General features: G+C 34.3%; 3 protein-coding genes across 4 annotated transcripts; 1 reads left to right on the forward strand and 2 right to left on the reverse strand.

The window, feature by feature from the left end:
* Window positions 1-1,581: 1,581 nt before the first annotated feature.
* Window positions 1,582-3,894, forward strand: LOC111015595 (zinc finger protein SHOOT GRAVITROPISM 5-like). Of its 2 annotated transcripts, XM_088122381.1 has the most exons (4): window positions 1,582-1,821; window positions 1,882-1,956; window positions 2,038-2,449; window positions 2,988-3,894. In XM_088122381.1, the coding sequence occupies exons 1-4, from the start codon at window positions 1,605-1,607 to the stop codon at window positions 3,646-3,648; spliced, it is 1,365 nt and encodes a 454-aa protein (XP_087978507.1). In that variant the 5' UTR covers window positions 1,582-1,604; the 3' UTR covers window positions 3,649-3,894. The 2 variants fall into 2 exon arrangements, with proteins under 2 accessions (XP_087978507.1, XP_022146367.2); XM_022290675.2 differs by having other exon boundaries at window positions 1,698-1,956.
* Window positions 3,895-12,309: 8,415 nt separating this feature from the next.
* BRL2 (BRI1-like 2) lies at window positions 12,310-16,980 on the reverse strand. The gene has a single exon (XM_022290772.2). The coding sequence runs from the start codon at window positions 15,812-15,814 to the stop codon at window positions 12,407-12,409; it is 3,408 nt and encodes a 1,135-aa protein (XP_022146464.1). The 5' UTR covers window positions 15,815-16,980; the 3' UTR covers window positions 12,310-12,406.
* Window positions 16,981-21,707: 4,727 nt separating this feature from the next.
* Window positions 21,708-25,432, reverse strand: LOC111015637 (Endomembrane protein 70 protein family). The gene is made up of 7 exons (XM_022290721.2): window positions 25,216-25,432; window positions 24,716-24,756; window positions 23,547-24,132; window positions 23,323-23,460; window positions 23,080-23,236; window positions 22,491-22,975; window positions 21,708-22,297 (listed from the first exon to the last, which is right to left on the reverse strand). Exons 1-7 carry the CDS (start codon window positions 25,356-25,358, stop codon window positions 22,078-22,080), a joined length of 1,770 nt encoding a protein of 589 aa, XP_022146413.1. The 5' UTR covers window positions 25,359-25,432; the 3' UTR covers window positions 21,708-22,077.
* Window positions 25,433-27,334: the final 1,902 nt, after the last annotated feature.

A 27,334-nucleotide genomic window follows, 5' to 3' on the forward strand; every position in this document is an offset into this window, starting at 1 on the left:
AAATTGATTGACCATGTTTTTGAGAGATTTATCATTGTGATGTTAAATATTTGAGTTAGAGAAGGACAAAATTCATTTTAAACTATCCATCTAGAAGGTGAGTAAACAAACATTTCCAATATAAGTATATATTTTGTGTTTCAACTTTGTAGAAAAATAAAACATAGAATAAATTTGTACAATAATGCTTTTAATAATAATATTTAAATTTACATTTAATTCATGAACTTTCATTCACCATTGAAACATCTTACTCATTCCTAATGCTCGAAAGGTTCAAAAAATCTCACCACCCCATATTTTGTTGTGTGTACTAAAAAGAACAGATAGTATAAATTAAGGCATTTAATCTATACCTTTCCGTAGAGATTGAGCATTAAAATTTTAACCTTCAATAATGTGAAGTAAGATTTCTATATTAAATAGAATACAAAAGCTTAACAATAAAATCACAAATTACGGATCGACATAACTGAACTCAATTATGATCAAAAGACATATATTACTTACTTAGAAAGCTCAAGTAACTAAAAAAACATTAGCCTCCTTTTAATGTATATGCACCTATGAATGAAGTCATTTCTTATCCCCAAATATAAAAATAAAAAATATATATTAAATAGATTTTTTTTTTGAGAGACAAGACATTTCATTTAAAAAGGACGTGGGTAACATACAACAAATGGAGACTCTAAATAAAAGTACTCATAGTTTAAAAAGAGGGTTGAGAATGTAGTAATTACAAAAAAAACTCAATTTAATGGACTAAGAGGAGAACAACAGTGGGATAGCTTAGTTTGGAGAGCGTTAGACTGAAGATTTGAAGGTCACATGTTCGATCCATGTTCACAGCATAAAAAAAACATTTTAATAAATTTACTTTTTAAAAGAAATTAAGATTCTAGGCTTAAAAAAAAGATACAACTCAAACTTTTAAATTTCATTTCAAAAGTAACAATTTCAATCCTTAAACTTTTATTTCTTTTTCTTAGTACAACATGTAGAGGTGGGGTCGGGATCGAACTCACAACCTCTACCGCCCGAGCTATGCCATAACCTCTCTTTCTTTTAAATAACCATTTCAACCTTTCTCATCCTCAGTCACCAACCACTCTCCCACCCCCAACACCGGTCTCACTATAGCTCTAACACCATTTCCACAATACCATGTTACAAAAGCCACATTACATAAAAATAACTATTTAAAACAAAAGTTGATATACCAAAATAGAAAATTTAAAACTCTAGACATCATAATAAACTAAACACAAATTAACAAAATATTCTAAGCATGGTCACGTGATGAGAAAAAGGAAGATCACGTGCAAAGGAACCAAAGCAAAGTCACAATTGATATATAAAATACATACATTTAATTAAGGTATTTTATCCGAGAGCAAAAGTTACACCACGGCCGAGAGATATATAGATACATACATATAATCAATGAATGACTTTTCTTTCTTTTCTTTTTTTTTTTTATAATTTTTACAGAAAGAGTAGGAATAGGAGGAGGATATATGTTTTTTTTTGTTGTTATTGTTCCCAAATTCACAGAGGAGAGAGAGAGAGAGAAAAGGGGGGCCCCGAAACATTTCAAGCTAATGTCATCTCGGTGGTCAGCCAGCCCCATCCTCCCAATTATCTCCTTTTATCATCTTTTTTCAGTACACACAACACATTACCACACACAAATACAAAGAGGGAAAGAGAGAGAGACACCAAAAAAACAAAAAAAAACACAAATTTTTGCCCTACTACTAAAACCCTCTTCTCCTCATCCCCAATATATGAATCCAAGAACTCCCCCAAAACCCAGAAGTTAGAAGAAGAAGAAGATGCTGAAAGGGTGTTGTGGCAGCGGCGGTGGCGATCAAGAAGCTGCGTTTTTGGGCTCCAATTCTGAGAATAATGGGGTCACCAGCAAAAGAAAAAGAAGACCCGCGGGGACTCCAGGTAAACTAAACATATTCAGAATTAATACAAAACAATAATAATGAGAATAAGAATTGGAAATAATAATGGGAATTTGGGCAGATCCGGATGCGGAAGTGGTGTCGCTATCGCCGAAGACGCTGCTGGAGTCGGATCGGTACGTGTGCGAGATATGCAACCAGGGGTTCCAGAGGGAGCAGAATCTGCAGATGCACCGGCGGCGCCACAAGGTGCCGTGGAAGCTGCTGAAGAGGCCGGCGGCGGAGGCAGCGGAGGCGGCGAGGAAGAAGGTGTTCGTGTGCCCGGAGCCGAGCTGCCTCCACCACGACCCTTGCCACGCCCTCGGGGACCTCGTCGGGATCAAGAAGCACTTCCGGAGAAAGCACAGCAACCAGAAGCAGTGGGTCTGCCACAAGTGCTCCAAAGCCTACGCCGTCCACTCTGACTTCAAAGCTCACCTCAAAACTTGTGGCACCCGTGGCCACTCTTGTGACTGCGGTCGTGTCTTTTCCAGGTCCCCTCTCTCTCCTCCCTCCTCTACGCACCCCGTAATCTCACCTTCGTTAAACATCTGATGTATAAATTAAATTTATCCCATTTATTAACTTAACCGTTTTAGTTTTTGGTTTAGAATGATAATTTTAGATCGAAGAATTCGATAAATTTAATTCATATATAAAATATATCTAATATTAATTTTAATTCTATCGATTGTTTATATTCGAATATCGTGATATGAATGATCATGAGGAGAGTTTAATTAAGTAGTTGTTTGGGAATGAAAATTTTCCAATTCTTCCTCCAAAATTTTATGAAATTTGGCTTTTTGAACAAAACCCACCTTTTGTTTTCTTGGGAAGTTCAACATGTATAATTTGGCAGGAAGAAAAGAAAAATAGGCTAATAATGTGTAAGTTTGTGTTATATTCGTATGTATAAATAGTTTCTGTTCAATACTGTAGTTATATATATATAATATTACACAGTAATATTTTCCCATTTACATATAGTTTTTAAGAATTTTTTTCGCGTGTTGTTTGGTCATAATTCAGAGTGGAGAGCTTCATAGAGCACCAAGACGCTTGCAATCTCCGGCAAGTGAGGTCCGACGGCCAGTTGCAGGCGCCGCCGCTGCCGCCGCCAAACTACTACTCACGATCAATATCTTGCGGCGGCGCTTCCACTAGTAGTAATGATCATCATTATAATAGATTCAACATGAACAGTACTACTCCACTTCGAGGGTTCCCAATTTTGTCAAACCCAGATCGGAACATCAACATTAATTTACCCGACCACCATGATCTCGAGCTCCACCTCTCCTCTCCCAGCTCCGCCTTTCTCAAGCTCTCAATTGGCTCCACCTCCAATAATAATAATGTCGAGGCGAACGACGACGATCAGCAGCTCGAGCTGGCCATGGCCGAGAAGGCCTACGCCGACGAAGCGCGACGAGAGGCCAAACGACAGATCGAGATTGCCGAGGTGGAGTTCGCCAATGCTAAGATGATCCGGCAGCAGGCCCAGGCGGAGTTGGAGAAGGCCAAGATCTTGAAGGAGGAAGCCAGCCGGAAAATGACCTCCACCCTTATGGAAATCACGTGCCAAACTTGCCGCCACCACTTCCACATGGGCTCCGGTGCCGCTCCCGAGGAGACCTCCCTCGCCATCAGCTACATGTCGTCTGCCACGACCGAGGGAGATGGAGAGTGACCAGAGAGAAGTCTGAGAGATATTATACCGAACAACAATACTTCGCTGCTAACTAGTTTGAGATAGCAGAAAATTCTTGTGTTTCCATATATCTTGTCTTGTCGGTCAAAAATTTAGTGGGAGATTAGGAATTTTTTACCGTGTGGTGTTGTGTATTTTTAGTGGCTAACAAGTTTTAGTGGGATCCACTTATCTAAAAACGTTGTATTAAGTCAGTATTGATAATTAAGTACGTTAATTATCACATTGTGTGGGGACTAAAGCTGAATAAGTTTTAGGATTTCTAGCGACGTGGAAGAGGATGATCTCGAAGAATATGACCAAGTTGAACAATTGAATTAAGATGTACGTCGTGGGTTGGATCAAAACTTGGGTTGGGTTTTGTTGTTTATTTTTTCTTTTGACTCATGATTTTCATTGAATTATTGTATATGTGATGATTATTGGCAGTGTCTCGAGGGACGAAAAACTTGAGGTGTTAGGTTTTAATAATTTATGTTGGTTTTTAGCAGTGAAGAAATCTATTATTATTTGAATTCTTCAAAAAGTACAATAATAAAAAAGAATCACTCATTATTGTGTGGGAAGAAGAAACATTTTTTCAGTACTTTTTCTTTCTTTTTCTTAATGTATCCAACGTGGTAAGAATTTTCATCCTTTCTCCTATTTTTACCGCTGTGTGATTTGTGAGGGATAGATCCTCCCTATGATCTGCAATAAGACAGTTAATATGTTGAATGAAGGAGGAAAAAAAAAGGTTTAAACTCCCTGATTTTGTACTATTCCAATTTTTGTACTTATTTCTATTTTAGTCCCTACAACTTTTTTAAATTATGAAGTTTTGTTTCAGTTTGTCTTAGTACTATCTCAAAAGTTGAATATAGTTTTCCTCCACTTTCAAAATTGTTGTTGAACTTAAAAAATAAGCAACGTTTTTGGATCCTCAACTTTAAATTTTCAATTTTAATCCTTAAACTATACTTATAAAACTATTTTAATCATAATCACAAACCATTTAACACATTCTTATTTAAAAATCTGATACTTGACCTACCGCAAGTGCTTTTTAAGCATTCGTACACATGATGGATCACATTCGATTAAAAATGAACAAAAAAGAACGTATTTGAAAGTCAAAGTATTAGAACGAGATTTAAACCTAAAAAAAATACATTACAAGAATTTGAACTAAAATCTTTTAAGTTATAACACTTCGAAGAAAATGTTTGATGTTACATTTATATCTATATCTATATTCTCGATGCTAAGGGCATCCCGAATGGCGGTTGATTTGGTGACATTTCTGAGACCGTTTTTATTCTAACTACCAGTTAGCACTAAGCTTTTTTAGTTAAACCTTTGATCTTTTAGTCGATGATACATGTCTATATACCGTGCTCGGTTGACAATTAAACACTAAACAAGAAGAGCGGGAAATAGAAAAGAGTGATATTTGAGATGATGGTTGAAATGGGGATGGTAAAAAGGAGGGGAGTGTGGTTTCCATAAGGAAACATGGACCCATATCATAAATGGAGGAAATGAATGAGGGAGTGAAAGGAAAAGGATATATCTAAATACACATACATATATGGGGTTGAGGGAGAGATAAAGAATTTCTTGTTTGGGGACCATTCTAGTGTATTAAAAGGAAAGAAGCTTTCAAACAAAGAAAATTAAAGAAAAAGCTTCCTGAATATACTGACTACTGTATGTGTTTGTGTTTGTGTTTTTTTTTTTTTTTCTTTGGGTTTTTGATTTTTGATTTTAAGATCTATCTACCAGGCAGAGGTAATTTCAAAAAAAAAAAAGGAAAAGAGAAAGGAAAGAGAAATGTGTGAGGTCGTTTTCATTGCATTTGTGTTCCTTTGTAAAACGTAAATGCTTATTTAAAACCCACCATGTTTTTCAGTGCCACAGTTGCTTTTCCTCATGCTCAGGCACTCGTCCCTCTCACTCATTCAAACAAAATATCCTAATTAATTTGAGAAATTGAGAGGCCTATTTATTATTTTTTCTTTTCTTTTCTCTTGTGTAATAATTATATAAGCTTGGGTCTTAAAGGAGTATGGGAATGAAAATTTCTGTGTAATTATGGTTTTTTTTTTCTTCTTCTTCTTCATCATTTTTAACTCCGACCACAAGTTAAAGGAATAAATTAAAGAGAAGAAAGAAAGAAAAGAAAAGAAAGGGTTTTGGTTTTTCTCTCTCTCTTTTGAATTTACTTTGTTGGGACCATGTGTTTTTTACCTCTTTTTCTCTACTTTTTTTTTTGTTTTTTTACCACAAACTTTTCCTTTACATCATATTCCTTTGGAACAAGAAAGTTTGACTTCACCCACTAACTAGGAGACTTTGTACTTGTTTTTTTTTTTCCTTTTTTTCTTTTTTTCCATATATGATATATATAAAATATATATGTTTTGCAGTTTAATCTAGATGGGGTAATTTCATCCTTAACTTATTTAGGGAGGTAAGTAATGCAAAGTAAGACTCCGTTTGATAATATTACCATTTCAGTTTCATTTGATAATTGTTCTTATTTCTCTTCTCTCATTTATAAGAAAACATTTCTAAAATTGTGTAGAATACTTTGAAAATAACAAAATTGGATTTCTTGTTTCTTGTTCTATTTCTTGTTCTTGTTTCCAAAATATAGATGAAAAATATTATTTTATCATTGTTTTACTAATAAAATGCATAATAAATATAACATACAAATTTTGAATATTTAATTTGAAAGGTTAATTTTGATATAAAATTTTTATTTTTAATTTAAAATTTTAGAGAACAAGACAGACATATTTTTGTTTCTATTTTCAATTAAAAAAATAAAGAACAAAAAATAAGAAACAGTTACTACACACAATTTTTTTTCCCTTATTGAAAAGGAGGAAACAAAAAATAAGAAACAAAGAATGTTACTAAATAGGCCCTATCGACCCGATGAGCTAATGCTCATATTATAAGGATATGATACAAATAAGTTAATAGGAAATGAACTAGATAAAGAAGGTAACAAGAGCACTTTTGTTATGGATGAGTTAAAATTAGTTATATTATATCTATATTAATAAAGTTGTTTGGCTGGCTACTATAATTCTACTGACTAAAAGTATGCTTTTACTTTCTCTTGCGTGGTTTAGTAAACACAAAATAATTAAGCTAAGAAAGAACCATGTTATTATTATGAAGCATAGGTTAATCAAAATATGCTAGAAAATCTTGAAATTGAACTACTTCAAACTTTTACGTTAACCTTTTTTTGCATAAAACATAATTAAAAACGTAAAATTGGTTTTTTTTAACAACATGTGGGAGAGAGAATTCGAACTCATGACCTTTTGATTTAGGTAGGTGTCCAAAGCTATGCTCCGATCGACAATAAAATTACTTTTTTAAATAATGGTTAGATAATTTTATAATTATTAGTAGAAATACTTAGTATTATCTTTACTATAAATATTGAATATAGTTTTCACTTCAAGACCAGAAGATAATTTTTTTAAAAATTACTACAAATTTTTTTCTCTTGTTTGGGGCTCAAGGTATCACCTACCTTGTGGTCTCAAGCTCGAAGTCTTGCGCAGTGTTGCTTAGTTCATAAGTCACACGATATCGATTCTGAAAAAAAAAACTATGAATTTTACTAATTTTCTTTCATTCTTAATTTTGAAGGGTTGAACTCTTTTTGGAAGCAGGATTTTTAATATTTTCTTTTTCTTTTATCAATCTTCTTTTGAGCAGTGATTAATAAGAAAATTGAAGAAAAAAAGGCCCTAAACTCTTGAAAAGTATATATATGGCCCTTCTACCTTTAATCATGAAGGCATTCATTGTTGGGCACAGTAGCTAGGGTTGAAATTTCCAACTCTAGGGCTAGAACTTTTCTAATTTAAATGGACATTTTTGCCCTTTTCAAGGCATGAAATAGAAGGGTATATAAAGAGAGAAATTGGGTATATAGAGTGAAAATAGAGAATGGTGTTGTTTTAAATATATAATTTACATAGTAAAAATGAGAGTTTTCATAATTTTACATAATATTAATTTTTTTAAGGCAATATATTTATTTACTAATAATTTCATTTTAAGGGTTTACCTTTTCAAAAACCATTTTGAAATCTTGGCCAATTTCTAAATACTAGAAATAGATTAATTTTTTTAAAAACTATTGTTGTTTTAGTTTATGAAATTTGTTTAGGGTTTCTAAAACATTTTCAAAATAAAACCATATTATAAATTATCCTTCATTAATATTCTTTGATGTTTCATATTAATCAAGAAAAGGATTTCTTTATACTTGATGTTTGTAATTATGGTATTTTAGAAATCAATTATTTTAAGGAAGTTTGATTGGATAGGAGGAAATTAAAATCTACAACCTCATCAATTTTCCATCCTTCTTTTGAGGCAAAACCAATGATGGCTAAAGCAATACATTAAATTTTTTCCTCTGCCCAAACTCAAAAAAATTAAATTCACACTCCTTTTCACCCTTAAATTAAATTTCATAAAAAATTATTAGGTGTAACGCAATTTTTTTTTTAATACCATATTAATATTCATGGGTTCCATCTCAAAACCAATTGACAATGTGATGATACATGTCTATTATAAACCATTGTTAGGTCCCTTTTTTTTCAACGTGAGATCCTTAACATTTCTCCCTACACGAACTACCCTTTAATTTATTTCATTTTTTCTAAATAATAAATGTTCTCATATTTAGTAGTTTGTAAATGGTAGAGATATTTTGTTGAAGTAAGCATTAACATTACTTGTTTAAAAGCACTAATTATGAGAAAGTGTGAGTGATTTATTATGAAGCAATTTTTTTTTAATAAAGTATTTGTAACTTTGATAGAAATTCTTATTCAAAAGCTCTTTCAAGTACAACCTTTAACTATTATAGAAATCATTTAGATGATAATTACAATTATAATCTTAGAACTTCGATTGGCTAATTTCTTTGGTTTAATAAAGTTAAGAAGTTAGCCTACTTTCTTCAAACATATTGATAGAATTTAAAAAGCATGTTATAATAAAGAAGTTTCTATATGTTTGATTAATGGTCTACGTTTTTACCAGCACATGGACATAAGAGTATGACCATGTTTGGAAAAAAAAAAAAGTGCACACTAAATTCCATTCTTAAGAGAAATTAAAAAAAAAAGAGTGATTTTAAGAATGTCATCATGTATGTAGCTTAAATGTATAAGGAATACTTCTTAAAAAAAAAAAAAGCATAAGGAATAAATCTATTTATATGGGGGTGAATATACAATTTCATTTATGCTTTTGGTAGACTTAACTTATCATCGAAAATTTTGTTAGAAATTTATTTATACCCAATTTACTTTGATGAATAGCAAAGAAATGTTTACGCTATGTTTGAGCCGGAAATTGATGAGCTCGGATGCGACTTAGATCGGTACGTTCAGGACGAACTACCTCCAATGGTCCCGCACCTTCCCTGAACACTCTTGAGACCTGCAAAACAAAGTTAGCACTCCGATGAGCAAGTTAGTTCTGGTCCGAGCTAACTTGTCGAGTCTACTCAGGATTGCGTACCTTGCATTTAAGGCTAGGATTTCTATTTATAGAAACTGGGCCCGACAGGGATTCTGACACACCCTAAAATCGCGGCGTGTTGTCGGGTACGGAAGAAACATTGTTACGGACTTTGTACTAAGTCGGGTCGGCAATGCAGGTCCTACCCTGACTGCCGACCTGAATATTTTGGAGTCAATTTCTACACTCCCTCCGCGTGTTCAATCAATCTCACCTTTTCGATCATGACACGTGGCAGGTCGGGATTCGCATCCAACACGCTAAGAGAGATCAAAACTAGAGCTATTAAGGACCCATTTTGTAATGCTGTTTTTTTTTGTAATAAATAAAAGTAAAATTGTATTTGGTAATTGTATCCGCTTATTTTTTTGTTCTTTATTTAAAAAAAACAGAAATATGTTTTGTAATTGTTTCTTACTTCTCGTTTTCTAAAATTGTAAATTAAAAAAAAATTATATTAAATATTCAATTGTTTACGTTACTTATGTTTTAATACTTATTATATATTATGTTTTTATTTATGTTTAAAAAAAACGAAAAACAAGAAAAAAATTTTGATTTTGTTATTTTTAAAATTTCTATATAATTTTGAAAAAAATTTATTAAATAAGAAAAAAAAGTAGAAATAATTATAAAAACATGAAACAAGAAAATAAATGTTACCAAACATGTCGTAAATTCTAACAAAAAAGTAAAGACACGATTTTTCTCGTTTTTAAAACCTCTTATAAAAATGTAACTTTACACGTGTAACTTTTTTTAATATAGTCTTGAAACCCTTTGGGTTTGGTTAATTCCATTATAATTGTAAATAGTCTTTCTGAAAAAATATTAAACGGATGGACAAAAAGAATAAATCTCAAATATTTACAACAAACATACTTTTCCAAAGAATATTAGACCCCTCGAAAGAATTAAGGAAAACACCCCGGAAAAAAAAAAGTTCTCTCGATCTTTGAATCTAAACATCCTTGTTTGACATTAGCATCCCAGCAAACAAAGTAATTTCATTTAGGACCCGTAACATTCTCAATTTTTTGTTTCTCATTTCAAAATTTTATTATGAAAGTTAAGCATTTTGCAACTAATTATGTTTATTGTTTTTCATTTTTTTGGAAACATTCTCAAAATTGTATAGAAATTTTTTAAACAATAAAAAAAAGTTTCTTAGTTTCCGTTTTCAATTTGTTACAAAACATACATATAAATTGTATTTGATCATCTTTGAATCTATGGGTGTTGGGGACATGCAATTCTATTTTTCTTTATTAAAAATTAAGAAACAAACAATAAACGAGAACATTAAGAAACGAGCCTTTAATAAGAGAGATAGTAACACAATATTGTTCTAATCTCATTAAAGTTTTGTTTTCACGATTTGTAATTTCCTACGTAGAATGTGTTTGCTGTAGAGGCAATTGCCCCTTTTCAAGGACTTCATGTCTTTTTGTGGAGACTGATTCTGAATTGTTGGTTTAGTGTTTGAAGACAAAGTCTTAAAACTTTTAGTCGTCTGACATGCTGCTCGATGAGTGGAAGAAGAATCTTCAAAATAGATTAAGACGAACCTTTTAAAAGCACGTGAATTAAAATGAATAAAATTTAAGGGGTAGGAATCAAAATAAACATTTGAAATACATAAACTAAAATGAAACCAATCGAAAAGTGGAGAATTTGAAAATAAGGATGCAAGTTGGAGCTAAACGATATTGCCTTGAAAAGAGGAAGGATGTTGGCACAGTGCCTACGCACGCAGTGTCCTTGGAAGGCCACTTCGAGAGTCCTTAGTGGTCAGGGCATTCAATCAAGGTGCCTACCCCATTGCCTTTCCATGGATTCTTTTTTCAAAAGGTTAAATTAGCCATTTCATCCTTATAATTTGAATTATTTTCAAGTTCATCCTTGTAATTTTGGAAGGCTCAATTTAGTCCCAATAGTTTATGTTTAATTTTCAATTTGGTCCCTGCAATTTAAAATTTTCAATTTGAATCTATGGTTTGGTTAAACTTTATCAATCATTCATGTTGTTACAGATCGTTACATTGATACATTACGGTTCAGGTTGCAGACTGGTCTTCAATGGTTTGGCATGATATATTTTCTATATGGCTGACTATGTTAGATGACTACATTAGAATTCGGGCTGTTTAAAAACAATTTGTGAAAAGTTTAATCAAATTATGAGACATGCTAGAACTAATCTCAATCCATAAAATTAAACCGAAACTTTTATAACATAGGAACTAAGTTGAGAGTAAATCCAAGCTATATGGTCCAGATTGATCATTCAACCAAAATATTACATATAAAACATTCACAATTGTGGATTCTACATTGATATATTACTTCTTTTTTAAAGCGATTTGTCCTTCAAAAAAGGCAGATGGGCTTTGTATGAAGCCCAAGATGTGGTCCAATACAATTTGAGAGCCCAAGCCATCAACTAAAAAGATTAAAATAGCAAAACTTAATTAGCAGTTTAATATACTGTCTCGTGACACAAATATCCAATATAGAACATATATATAGTTCTTTTTCATGAGCCTTAAATTTAATGTCAGAGAACTGATCATAGACCAAATTTTTATTTGAAGATATTGATAAAATGTTGAAGATAACTTTTGTAACAGGAAATTTAAGGATGAATAAATGAGAGAGAGAAAAAGAAAAAAAAAAAAAAACTATTGTTAGTTTACTTCATGTGTTTACATTTTGAGGTTTGGCCCAGTAGTACAACCAGGTTGCTTCATCTGGAACAAGGTCCTACGTTATTTGCCTCATGTTCCGATGTATGTCTTTAATGTTACTCTTTTTCCCAAGAAGATTACTGTATTTTCTGTTTGGTGATCTTCTTAACATATTGCTCCGTTGATTTGGTTTTATATGAAGTAAGATTTATTGGTTCAAACTTCATCCCAATGCTGCTACAATGTCACTGATTGGCTTCTGTTTGATGAAATGCCTAGCTGAATGTCACTCATCTTTGTCATGTCTGAATGTTTTTATCTTATGTTGTTATGAAATTATATCATAATTTCTTTTGTTTCCTATCAAGAGTGGAGATTGTAATGGTAGCAAAAAGAAGAATAGAATACAAGTAATTACTCTTCACAGCTGAAAAACAAATGTTACAAAGCTTGTTTTGGTAAAGCTAAATCAGATTTTAGTAAACAAAAAACCTGATTCAAGTACTGTTGCTGCTTCCATTGGTTGATCCAGGCATCAACTCTCTCAGCATGGCGACCACCTGCAACATATTAGGCCTCTTGGAAGGAAACTCTTCCACACACTGAAGGGTTATCTCCAAATATCTTACCATTTCTTTGACTTCTTCAGCTTCTGATTCGTCGCTTGCTTTGGTTACTGAAAGCAACTCTGGGTCTATCACTTCCATTTGTTTTCCATCCTTCACTTTCATTTTGACCCAACCCACCAAGTTGGTATCCCCAAAATCCTCCTTATCGGTTGGTCGTTTCCCTGTCAAGAGTTCTAGGAGGACGACACCGAATGAATAGACGTCGCCTTTTGCTGTGCACCTGAAGCTTTGGTAGTACTCAGGAGGGACATAACCAGGTGTGCCTGCAAGTGTGCTTACGCTCAGATGTGTGTCGAGAGCACTTATTAGCCTCGCCATTCCGAAATCCGAAACTCTTGCTTCTAAATCATGGTCCAAAAGTACATTGCTTGACTTCATGTCTCTGTGTATTATGTGTGGAATGCAGTTGTGGTGCAGGAAACAGAGTCCTTTAGCAGCACCTCTGGCAATCTTTTTCCTTTCGTCCCACGTTAGTATTCGTTGATCTTGCGTCTTTGCCCGTCCGTGGAGCATCTCTTCTAGGCTACCAAACTCCATAAACTCATACACTAGAAGCCTCTCCTCACCTATTTTACAATACCCCAAAAGAGGTACTAAATTTCCATGTTTGATCTTTCCCAGAGTTTCCATCTCCGCCATGAATTCACGGTCTCCTTGGCAACTAAGACGTATCAGCTTCTTGATTGCAACACTTGATCCATCCTTCAGTGTTGCTTTAAACACTTCACCAAACCCGCCACTCCCAATGAGACTTTCTGCTGAGAAGCCATTAGTAGCTTCAATGAGTTGGGAGAACTTGAGCTTCCTTAGTTGTCTTTGGAAAGTTGCCACGTTGATACTCAGTGGCTCTTTCTCTTTGTCAATTTTCCATGTAGTAGGGGCATGTATTGCTTGTAAACTATTAAGCATCTTCACTTCCTCTGCTTCCTTTCTTCTTGCCCGCATAGCAATGGCCCAAACAATCAAAATGCAGACACAGGCAATGGAAATAAGAACACCTAAAACAATACTATTAACCCAGGACCCAGCTTCTTGCTTTGTTCTTCCCTTTCCGGCATCAACATTAGGACTTGTCGTGGGCTGGTCTTCACTCTGGCATTCAGGTAAGGGAACTCCACAAAGTCCTGGATTGTTTGCATACTGACTTGCAGGGAGTGTGCTGAGCTGTCCCCTCGATGGAATTCGCCCGGTTAGTTCATTATAAGATAGATCAATTTGGACTAAGAATGATAAGTTTGAGAATGAATCAGGAATATGACCCTGCAGTCTGTTATGCGATGCATCAAACACACCTAAGTTCTTTAGGCGGCCGAAAGAATCTGGAATCTCGCCGGAGAGTTGGTTGTGAGATAATTCTAGAACCTGCAAGGCAACCATATCTCCAAACTCTTCTGGGATTCTCCCACGAAGCTGATTGTAAGAAAGATCCAAGTACTCCAAAGTTTGGTACTTTGTAAACAGACTGAGGACTGGACCGGAGTACAATCTAGTGAAATCACAGGTCTTTAATGTTGGTTCTTGCTGCAGTCTTTCAGGTCTGATTCCAGCAAATTCTAACAAACCACCAACTCCTTTGCACGAATTCCCGACATTTCGGACAAACACTAGAGTGTTTCCAAAAAGAATCCCATTCAATGATTTCGCTCCAAGCTGCCTACCAAGTCTAGGAGGGATTTCACCAGTAAGCTTATTGCTGTTCAAGTCCAACCAAACCAAAGTGCTGCAGTTTGCCAACTCCGCTGGTATCTGACCACTTAAGCTATTATTCCCCAGTTGCAAAACAGCCAACCTTGACAAAAGACCAAACTCCTTTGGGATCTCACCCGTAAGTTCATTACTCGTGAGAGAAACCCATTCAAGATTGCTGCAATTGAACAATTCCGTCGGAATTTCGCCGCTTATACGATTGTTATTAAGTATAAGATCCTTCAAGCTCCTGCACTTCCCCAATTCTGGAGGGACCTTCCCTTCCAAGCTATTGAACCATGCTATCAACTGTTCAAGATTCTGAAGCCTTCCAAGCTCTGCAGGTATTGATCCATTCAGATAATTCAAACTAAAATCAATTGTCTTTAGCTGTGGACACAGTGAGAGTTCAGATGGGATTCCTCCTGTTATGAGATTGTCTGGCATTTTCAGTTCTTGGAGTGACTCAGCACCTGGGCATATTTCTGGTGGGATCAAACCAGAAATCCTATTGGAACTCAAATCTATAAGCTGAAGTTTCTTGCAGTGGGATATGGATGAAGGCAATGGTCCAGAGATAATGTTATTGCTCAAAACCAAGCTCTGTAAAGAGACAAGGTTCTTGAAGATGGAATCTGGTAGAGGACCTGATATGTTGTTATTTGAAATATCCAGACTTTGCAACCAAGAGCATGCAGAGAAGGACGGTGGGATTACACCAGAAATGTTGTTGTAGCAAAGTTTTAATTCTTGAAGTGAATTGCAAGCATTTCTCCAATCAGAAGGGAGCCAACCAGTAAGCTGATTGTGAGACAGATCCACTCTCTGCAAACTGCTGAGCTCCCCTAAAGATCTTGGGATTTCCCCAGTCAGAAAATTATACGACAAAATAAGTGTCTGCAGATTCGTGCAGTTCGAAATGGCATTTGGAATCGAACCTGCAATTCGGTTTCCGGAAAGATCAACTCGCGACAGGGAGTTGCAAGAATTCTCATCCATTCTCAACCCTGAGATTGGCCCAGTTAGGTTGTTGTAAGAGAGATCGAGATCTTGAAGCTTATCAGCATTCAACAGGAGATTTTCAGGCAGAGAGCCTGTCAGATTATTGAATGTAAGATCCACAAACACAAGATTTGGACACCTTGAGAAAAGATTCTCAGGCACACTACCTACAACTTTGGCAAGAGAGAGCTCAAGTTGCTGCAAATTATAAGGAAGCTGAAGTAAAGTAGTAGAGTTTATAGTGAGAGAATTTGTAGACAAATTCAAAGCCAACAACATATCCAGAGAAGACAGAGGATCAAAATAAACAGTCCCACCAAGATTACAGCCGCTGAGATCAAGAGAAATCGCTCTTCCAGATTGGCATGAAACTCCGTACCAAGAACACAGATTGTTTTCAAGCTTCCAACTGGACAAAACTCCTTTTGGGTCCTTGTCAATCATACCCCTGAACTTAAGAAGAGCAGCTGCATCAGTTTTTATTGAAGTAGCAGCCTCTTGTTCTGCTGAAGAAGCCAAAGCAAATAAGATAAAGACCACAGCCAAAGTAAGAGGAGGAAGAGAAAGCTGAGAGAGGTTGCTTTCCATTGGATGAAGCAAATGCTGAGAAGAGACACTGTTACAGAAAGGAAGAAGATGGAAGAAAGGAAAGTTTAAGGGTAGAAGTGAAGATTTAGAAAAATGCGTTTGTGTGTGGTGACTATGATGAGAAGGAGGAGGGGAGCTTTAGAAAAAAGAAGCAAGACATTTGCTTTTGTTATTTCAATGTGTCTTTTTTGCAAAATGTAAAGGAGGGAAAGTGGAAATGGAATATAAAAAAAGAAGGGAAGAAGGAAGTTGGTGTGCTAAATTGTCCTGATACGGCTTCTGTTGTACAAATGAAACCGTATCTATATGAAGAACTATGTACAGAGAGAGAGAGAGAGAGGGAAGAATGGGTTGAGTTTACTTTTGGTCAAAAGGAATAGGACCCACCCATCCCCACAGACAAAGGGTCTCTATCTTAGGATCGGCGCTGCTTTAAAAGACAGAGTCTTTTGTAATAAAAGAAACAAAATTAGACGAGTGGATGATCCAAGAGGTCAATTTGTGTCAGTGAGGCGTGAGAGAGAATGTCTGAAGAATCCTTAAAGAAAGTGAATAGAAATAGGATCTCTAGGAAAGAGGAGGATGTATATGCATATGCATATAGAGCATATCATGGCAAGTCAATTTACTCTGTATATTTTAAAACAGTATCAAAGATTTAAAAATGATGTATTTGTGGGTATGCCCTTATAGTCACCTGATATTCATATTGAGCCCACAAAAGCCTATCCCCCTAAGCCTACTTCATATCATCACATTAGGCTCAGTCACCCCTTTTCTTTCTTTTCTTTTTTATGTTTAATTTTGACAAAAGATGAGAAAAAAGAAGCTATGGGGTTTAAAGAAGAAGGTGGTGGTGCAGTGTGGGCCCAAATGCTGAAATTTTGGGAGAATCAATGATACAGTTCAACTGGTGAAAATTTTCCCCCTAAAAGAAAAATAAAAAAGTAGGGAAATGACATTTTTTTAAAAGGAAAAAAGGAAGAAAGAAAAGGATCAGAGAGTAAACAAATGAAAGGCCCACCAAGGAACAACATGAATGCAGTCAGTGGTAATGGTATGGGGAGGTAATGATGCTTTCAAGTTTCAATTGGTCCATTGGCATGGTTTTTATTCTCCATTCCTTTTCCTTCAAGCAATTCACTTCAAGCTCTGGAAAAAAAAATTCACCATCTTCTCATAATGCATTAATTTGGGTCCATTTGCTAGCGTTTTGAATTCTGTACTTCTTAGTTCTTATAAAAGAGACTGATATATACTTGAGATTTGATTGAGCAGGTGAAAATGAGGAGCATTCCATTTTGCATCTGATTTTGGGACCAGTGCTTTTCCTTTAGGAATTATATTTGAGATGTGGTTGTTGAAAATGGGCATTGGATAAATGATAAGTTTGTGTAAATCTTGAGTTGTGGTTGAGGAGAGATGGTGATAATGGTGATTGGGATTTTGACCATGAAACAGAGTGGTAGAAATGAGTAATTATTAGATTTAAGATCTCAGTATCCAAAGATGAAGATGGTGTTACTTTTGGTGGCTCTTTTAATAATCATTTTGGCTTTGGGTCCATAATTAAGACTTTTTATTTCCCTTTTTTTGGGGATACAATCTGGATGCCATTACATATATATATGTCCACACCATATAGTCAGTGAAAGGGGATCTCATTTTTTGGCCCCTTCAAATACTCAGCTCATCAAATTAATTAATGATTTCTTTATAATTTGACTATATATATATATACGTATAATTTCACTTAGATATCATAGAAATTAGAAGGAAAAAAATCAAACCTAAATAGCTAATGGAATTGATATCCTATGTAAGGACATTTTGGTATTAGATTTTGATTATGTTTTACGTGGCTTGATTTTAGTCCACTTATTATATGCTTTTTAACAATTCTCTAGCTGGATTAGGAGGATTAGGAGAGATATATTAATTTTACTTATTATAAAGTTTATAATTTAATTTGATAAAATGAGAACTTTAAAGTTAAAATTAACCCACTGACTAAGAATTAAAGGTAAAAACTGTATTTTTTTTCAAGAAAAAATAAACAATGATTGGAACAAACTAAAGTTGTCATAAAACCAACTTGAGATTTTTTATGTAGAAATTCCATGTATGTGAAGGAAACATCATGCAATTAATTATAATAAGTTGAAAAGAGAGTTTTGAATTTGATGTCAATTGTCATACCATATTTGCTAAAAAGGAAAAAAGGAAAGAAAAGCTAATATTGATTAGTCACTATTAAAAATGTCACAAGAGAAAGCGATTCTTTTGATACTATAAAAGCCACCGTTTTTGAGAGGAGAGAATAAATGGATAGCTCATTTGGCAACGTTTCTCTCTCTTGTTTTTTTTTTGTTTTTTCTTTTTTAATAAATGAATACTATTTTGATTTATGTATTTTTAGCTTTGGTTCATTTGGTTCATATCATATACTCTCAAAATATTCATTTTAATCTTGGTACTTTCTAAATTGGCTCATACTAGTTGTTGTTTGTTTTGGTTGTTATGCTTTTAAAAAGGGACTAAATAGTCCATATTTTCAAAATTTTAATACAAAATTTTATGCATTATAGAAACCCTTTAATATAAAATTATTGTTATACTTCAATAAACATATTGAATGTAGTAGTGTATTGAAATTGTGATCGAAAAATGAGATTAAAAATAAAATTAAGCAATCAAAATATTCACTTTTTGAAATTATGAGGACTAAAATGAATTAAAGTTGAAAGACTCTTGATTAAGAAATTGTCACTAGGGTTAAATAAGAGGTGCACGGGCTAAGACTCGCAAAACATGATAGAATGTTGAACATCAAATTTCACCAAAACATGAGCAACCTTATCACGAATGTGTTATGGGTAGACGAGTGATATCAATCTATCAATTTGTTTCATCTCCAAAAGTTGTAATTTTACCTCTAATGAGTTGGATGGCATTGAGGTTGTTAGATTCAACATGAAGATGGGTGCGTTTGATGTTGCAGGTAAATTAGAGACCTTTAAAAATTATGCAAAAATGAGAAATAGAATAATTACTAATTACTTTGTATTTTCAAGAAAAACAAAACGAGAAACAATAAATCATAAATAAAACTATCATGGTCCATAAAACCCGAAAAATATCTTATACAACCCAAGAAAAAGAAAACATAATGAATATGGAAAAGACATTAGTATAAAATTTTTGGGGACTACAAGGTTTTGCAACAAACAAACAAACAAAACCATCACAGTCCATTAGATTTTCAACACGTTGCAGCAGCAGCAGCAGTTTCTGGCAAATTCTTTGGGAGTTTTTTCGAGTCTTTTAATGCCAAAACAAAGGGAAAAAAAGGGAGTGGAGGAGGAAAAAGAAGATAACTGAGAAGGGAAATATTGTCGTGGATTGCACGCCAATGACCAATTTGAGGTCTTATCAGTGATGTGATTTTTACACACAATCCAAATGATTGGTGACGATCCCTAAATCCAAACACTCACCATTTTTTTTTTTCCTCTTTCTCTAAAATTAAAATACAAAAAAATGAGAAATTAAAGAACGAAGGGGGAGTTTTCAAATGATGAAAGTGATTCCTTTGGAGTGCACGTCTATAAATTTTACTCTTAAAGTTAGTGGTTCGTTTAATGATTAGGTAATTTGAATTTCATTCAAGCTTCTCACATTATTTTCTTTATCAAAAATATATGGAATAATGCTGGTTAAAGTATTAAAAGATTTTATTCAATATTTTGGGTAAATTAGTTGTACTTTAAGTTCTATAAAAAGGTTTTTTTGTATTCACTTCAAAATCAAATGACTCTATCTACTTCTTTGTACTTTAATTGTATTATAGTATCATAGCTCATCCACATATGTCCATAAATTCATTATAGGCGATAGGGAAGGCACGAACCAGAAAGGGAGTCGGTGCTCGATGACCCAAGCCAGCCCCCGACCGACTACATAAAAATTCTAGAGAAGGAGAAACAAGAAATCATTTCTATATTAATGAAATTCAATTTTTTATAAGAAATTTAATTTTTTTACTTAAATATTCAAGTTTTTATGTTATATTTATTTAATGTCAAGAATGATAAAAATGTACTACATGTAAAGATGGAGAATGGTTTATAAGGCATACCTTTTCAGGGATTTGTAAAATATGTTTAGAGTTAACCAAGACATCTCTCCACATGCATGTCACGCTGTCGCTACTTGGATGGGCGGGCTTGGATAACTCGCACTTGCGCAGAAATAAGAAATACATTTTTATTATTTGTTGTTTATATTTTTTTGGACAAATAAGTCTTTTAATTATTAAAATTAATTATGTTAAAACATTTCTAAATTAATTTTCTTGGTGGGACACAGATTTTCTTTCGATATACGATTTATCACGAGGTTGTGTCGAAAATGCTTTCAAGATAATGATTCTTCTACAGCTTTACAATAGTATTTTCTCAAAATACTCTTTCTGACTTACAGCAAATTGCAAATAATAATGTTAACCAATTAAATAATAATTCTACGTACCCATCTAACTTATAACTAATTCAACAAATACAATCAAAAATAAGGAAAAAGACATTGAAAACATGAACTAAGAGTGCTCTGAGCCTAACTTAATTCATATATCCAACATGAACTAAGAGAAGAAAAAAAAAAGGAGGGAGGCAATTCTTTTTCCCTAACTATTTTAGATTTCGAATGATTATATAAAATTAAGATTAAAAATTTTATTCTCTTATTTTTTTTATAGATCTCATTTCTCATTGAACACTTTTGAAGGTGGTTATGAATTAAATGCCGAAGGTAGAAATTGGATGGACTCATTTTAAGGCAAATTTGTAGTTACAAGAATAATTTGATTATAGCTTTTGCTTCAATTTTGATTATTATTGGGTATAATAATAATAATTATTATTATTATTAAATCAATTAGTTGGTGAAGAGCTCCAAATTAAAAGTTGACGAATTTGAAGGCCACAGATAATCTAACTCTGGTATGTTCAAAATAATAATAATAATAATAATAATGTAACTCTACCAAATATTATATATATTTAGAGTGAATCCTCATCCTCCTACATCTGGATTCATATAATTAAAAAGGCGAAAAGAAAATTGCATGCTTTTTCATCATGACTTTCTCCACCACCCATATCCCACTCCTTCAAATTACACACTATCTCCAAATAAATTCATTCTTTTATTATTCGCAAAAAAAAAAAATTAAAAAAATAATAATAATCCTAGTTTGTATGTGAAGAGCGAGAGAAGTGAAAATGAAAATGGCTTATCCTTTTGGATTCCTTTATTTACGTTTGTTTTCATTTAGGAGGATGGCAAATAGAGGCTTTACAGTTGCGTGACATCAAGAAAACTTGTTTACAAAAGTTAAGTCTTATTCTTTTTTTTTTATTATTATTATTATTTCCATACCTGGACATAGGTAAGGAGTCATGGTCCTAAATACTTAAAATAGTCAACCGATATTATCTCTTATCTAAATTGGGAACTAATTTTCAGGATCTACAAATAAAAATCAAATATTATTTTTACAATTTATGTCTTTTACTGACTTGCTAAACTGCACAGATTGCAGTGAGATGGGTTTACGAGCAGAAGGTGAGTGAGCTGGTGAAGAGTTCAAACAGGGAGAGGATGGAAGAAAACATTGGGATTTTTCCCTACCATTTTTGGTCCTCGTCATCTGGTTCTTCAACTTGATTCACAACTCTGATTCTGCCACCATCAAATTACTAAAAATAAACACTTCTATCTGTACCTATAATATGTTTTTGATAAAATAAGGTGTATGGCATTGTCGTTCAATTCTTCTAAATCCAATAACAAAATGAAACATGAGTATTAGTCGACTTATGTAGACTACATAGGATATAACTTTGATGGAGCTATGGAACTTCTTTATTACAATAAAGAATAACAAATAGATTTTGTTTCTGAGGAAAATTTTTGTATATTTGGGGCATAAGCTGCTTCTCTACATGAATAAATAATATCGAGATTAACAGAGCTGATATCCTTCCGTCCACAAAATTGAAAACGAGGAACAAAGACGACCAAAATCTGTCAAAAAGCTTTGGAATCTGAAAAGATCCCAGAATGAAGATGCTAAACGTTCAGTAAGTTGTACCTAACTACAAGCCAACACAAGAGCGGAGCCTCTTACTAAAACAGAGGGATGAAAGTGAACCAACGTGTTTCCTTCCTCCCTCCCAAGCAAAAACAAGGGACCAAATCTGCTACTCGCACTTGATCGACCGGTAGATGTGGCGAACAAAGAACAGGGCTGCACGAAAGCCTACGGTTCCGAGCATCAGAAAAAATCCATAGCAGATGCAAGCCATGTACCCAAAAAAGAAAGAGGTTTGCATGAAACCAGACATATCCGAGCGAGCATAGTAATAGTACAGGCAGTAACCGTAGATGAACAGGCCAGTCGACCCACCACATAGAAAAGACCTGAAACCATATCAAGAATACAATTCAGGCAAAAGAATTAATCTGTCCAAGTATATAATATGAGGGAAGAAAATGATCAAAGATGGAAATTCCAAAAAGGAAACAATGTATGAATCATTCTTACAAGACAACAAGTGTCCAAGTGATGCATTCCAATAAAATGTGCAATTGAGAAATAAGAAAATTTTTGTACCTCCACCACCATTCATGATCTTCAGCGGTTAGTTGAAAGTAGGTCAAAGCCACGGTAATGAAAGCAGTCACTATGAGAAGGATGATGAAGACAATGAAAAGAATGCTGTAAATTGTGTATATCTTGTGACCCCAGACACTAGCAAATATGTAGTAAAGCTCAATATATATAGCACTGAAGGGAAGGAACCCTGCCATTGCCATCTGAGGAACAGTACTCCTATACCAAGGTAACTGTGGAATCTCTCGAGGATACTTTGTTGTGCGGCATGGAGCTTGGAATTCGATCCTACTATTTTTTCCTGCTATACCACCCAAAACAAGCAATGGTGATGTTACCAATGTCCATATGAGAACTATCACCACAATTGTGCCGAAGGGAAGTGCAGCGGTTGCTTTGTAAACAATAGCCACAGTGTTCAGAAAGCAGAATGTGAAAAACAGAGGCCCACAGAAAAGGCAACCCGTCAGCAACAGATTCCTCACCTTTTAAACAGAGGGGGAAACAAAGGGTATCAGATCATTCAATCACATTTTAGTTTTAAGAAGTTAAGCTACATAATATAAAAATATAATCATTCTCCAGATACCCAGTTGCTTCCTTCAAGTTGGCAATAGAATGAGGATGCTGTATATCCTGCAATCCCAGACGTGAGTGCGTATATGACCACCAGAGCGGTAAACAGAGCTCCTCGGTTGTATGGATAAAACACACCAACCAGAGCCAACATAAATATAAAAACTGTGCTGAAAAATGAAAATAATAGTAGAAGATATGAGCTGAGACTCAAAAAGTAACAGGAAGTTTAGACAAATTAGGATAAACTGCTTACAGGGTAAACAACTGGGTGCCAGAACCAAGGGCTGCAGCAAACAATGATTTGTATTTTGGAAATCGAAAGACATCGCCATGGATGTATTTCCAACCAGTCTCTTCTTGATCATCAGCCGCTTCCTCATCTTGTGCATACCTGGAGAATAGTTTAGCACTGCGTTCATAAAAGTTCCAAAAAAATTTGGGAGATATTTATTCAATAGATAAACTTCTGAATCTTACTTCATAAAATCATTCTTCAAGACGCGCATCAGAATAGTGGCAAGAAAACCAGTCAAAAGAAGAACTGTTACACATGAGTTAATAATTGAAAACCAATGAATTTCCAAGTGATGTGGTAACGAAGAGGACTGCGAGTACTTATCCATCCTTTTCTCAAAGGGAGTGTCCGTTTCCCTCCACTTTACAGTATACATGAACTCAACATCAACATCCTTGTCCTCTGTCAGATCCACCACAGAATGAGGATCCATTCTAGCACTAATTTCAATCACACGATCATTATTGTAGGAAATATCAAATTGGATGTGCTTGAACAGAAAGTATTTGTATTCACTCGGATCATCTCTGCCTTCTCTATCAACCTTTCCAATAAAACCCCATATAGGCAAGTCATCATAATACATCTGAAAGTAATAATCTTTCTTCACTGCAGCTCGAAACTGAGCAACTGCTTCCTTGGATAACTTGCTTTTACAAGCAACTTCTGTGTCTTTCTCCCTTCTAAAATCAAGCTTGTAAGGAGCACTGACAAGACGGTCTCCATTCAACACCTCACCAAGAGCTTCCTTTTTCTCTTTTACATCACCTGCCGTAGTCACATGACAGTTATGAACTGAAACTATACAAATTTTCAAAAGGACATCATTCAAGCATACAGTAATTATTTCTTTCGTCCACAATTACAATATGTATAGGATACATATACTATTTGAGCTGAGAGATAAAAGAAGCAATTCACTTCTAATGACAACCTTTTTCAATCCAAGTTATCTGATTAATCTTTGTAAATTAATATAATGATTTCTAAATTGGGAACAAAGACAATGGGCAAACCAAATACTTAAAATCATCTCTATGAAGCAAGGTTTCTTCGTTCTTCACCTTGAAAATGATATGATAGAGGGGAAGCAAAAAATAAAATAATAGAAAGCGAAGAGAAAATCATCTGATTGGTCAATCATTAGGCAGATGGTGGAATTTGCACAGTTTTTACGCATCTCCCCACCATAGCAACTTTAGAGGTAAAACAAGAAACAGCCGAAATTAAATGTATCTAGAACCAAGTCATCTCCACGCACACAGGTGCCATTCAAGTACATAAAGGCATGTCCATGTGTTCGCATTGGATCAAGATTCCAGCATCTAAACACACAAGGAAAGGAAAAAACCTGGTGAGCAGAAAGGCAGATCAAAGTACCGGTAGGTTTCGCTGGAACGAGACAGAAAAAACAAGAAGATCATCAGCAAATTAACATCTCAAACACAAATTACGCGCCAAAATTTTCATCCAAAGATTCAACAGAATAAAATAACCATATCTACACCTCCGCATTTATTACATCAACCACCATACCACACGATGTATCCTCCTGCGACTCGTAACACTCAAACCGAATCCTTAACCGCCATTGGCCACATTTCATTTCCCAAATCCGAAATCACACACAAATAACCTCTATTATTCCAATTGAATATCGCATCCTCAAGTTTCAGGTGGCAATAATTTCCTCCAAATCATGTCAATTCAATAAAACGAAACAGAGGAAGGCACACATACAGGTGATTGTAAATCTAAGAAAAGCACGCGAATGCAGGGACAGAGGAACAACAAATGTTGGAGAATTCAACAATTAGATTTCCGTAGATAGAATTATGGATCCAGAATTACCTGGGATTGTGAAATGGGCCGACCTTATTGGCGTAAAGAGGGACGAAATCACCTTCGCTGTAGCGGTGATTGGAGGCATCTGGTGTCACCGGAGTGGCACAGATAGCGATCCAGAAAACGAAGAAGATCAGAGAGTTCTTCATACTCCGGCGAGAAAGAGGGAGAAATGGGAGTGGGAAAGAGAAGCCGAGAGTGAATTATAATAAATAAATAAGATAAAAAGGAATAGAATGGAATGGGTATGTTATGTTCACCACCGTCTGTTTGGAGAGAGTGAGAGAGATTCTGTGTGATGGGGACCCACCATAGGGGTCGTGTGCGACCAAATCTCAACGGTATCCAGCCACGTAGGACGCCCATGTGGCACTTTTTTATGTCTAGTTTGAATCACTTTTGTCGGTCAGGTTCCAATTTGGATTTTTTTTTTTTTTTTGTGTTTCCATTAAGGGCGAGGACAAAAAAAGAATGAAATCTTGAAATTAATTTTTTTTTAGTTCATCAAACCCCAAACTGTGATTTATTTTTTAAATTGATGCAGACAAAATTGTGAGTTTCTGATTTAGACTGAACTGCCTCTCGGATTATAGGATTAAATAATAGAAACCTTGGTCAGGTATTTCTATCAAGTAAGATGATTATTTATTATTATTATTTTTTTTTATTCGTTGACTTGTCGTATTAGGTTACACGCACCGCAATTAATCTAATTGAATAACCGTTTTATCATATATTACATTTGATTTTTAAGAAAATTCATAAAATATTAAATCTTAGGTAGATGGCTACCATGTCTAAATTCATTCTCCCTAATTTTTTTAAAATTCAAAATGTTGTTGTTAGTTTTTTAAAACATAAACAAATATATATATATATATATATATATATAATAAAAATAATTTTGATCTTTTTTTAAGTTCATGTAAAAATTTTAATTTTTTTATTTAAAAGAGAATTAATAAAAAAGTTACCAAATAATTATCAATTTTAAGATGAGCATAACCCAATTTGTTATTATTGTTGGATTTTGGCAACATATTGGAATAGAAGTTGTCGTGGAAGAGTACAATGATGATCTCCAAGTGCTAGAAATTATCTCACATTAGAAAAGTACAAGGAGGATGTGTGTTCCAACTACTCTAAAAGGAGCAAACGGCTTGGGTTTAATCCTCCCAATTGAAATACTTTAAGCATGGTATATCATCTCTCGTTAACTGAACGGTATTTGCTTTAAAAGAGTGTTCTGTGTAATCGAGGTCGGGGAGAAGAATTTGTGTGATTGTAAATTTTTCACATAGTGGATTTTCCCTTGTGGGCCGTGGTTTTTCTCCGATTTAAAGTTTTTCCACGTTAATTCTTGTGTTTCTTTATTTTATTGCTTTCTTTAAATTTCTCAGTTATTTTCTGCTTATTCCTGCAGTAGAAGTAGGAGATTTTTTTCCCATCAAGTGGTATCAAAGCTTTAGGTTTGTAGTTTCTAAAATTTATGAGTATGCTTTGTGGATGCAGCATTATCTGAACTTTCACATTAGAAAAGATTTCTTGAAATGAGCTACGGTTCTGTGAATAGTGTAGGTTGTTCACTATTTACAGATTCGCTAGGAGTGTGAAGTAGATATGTCATTCTTTATGAGTCCAGTAAACATTGACATGGAGAAATTTGACAAAATGATCAACTTCAGCTTGTGGCAAATGCAAGTCAAGGATATGATGATACAATCTAGGTTACACAAGGCATTAAAGGGAAGACCGAGTGAAGATGCTTCTGAAAATTTAAGGGGTAATGGTGGTCCAGTGGAGGTTCCAATAGAGGTTCTAAGAAGTTCAATGAGTGATGAAGATTGGGAGGAAATGGATTTGAGGGCTGCAAGCGCGATACGAACAAGTTTGGCTAAGAATATTCTTGTGAATGTGCATGAAATTTCAACAACCAAAAAACTTTGAGATAAGCTCGAAGTGTTGTATTAAGCAAATGACATCTCAAATCAGTTGTACCTGAAGGAGCAGTTTCACACGCTGTGGATTGAGAAATGTACGAAAATTTCACATCATTTTAGTAATCTCAATAGCATCACCTTTAAGCTGGAGGCGATTGAAGTGAAGATAGATGACGAAGATATGA

This window comes from Momordica charantia, assembly GCF_013281855.1.
Source record: "Momordica charantia cultivar OHB3-1 chromosome 4 unlocalized genomic scaffold, Mcharantia_2.0 BLBB01000004.1, whole genome shotgun sequence".
Taxonomy (NCBI): domain Eukaryota; kingdom Viridiplantae; phylum Streptophyta; class Magnoliopsida; order Cucurbitales; family Cucurbitaceae; genus Momordica; species Momordica charantia.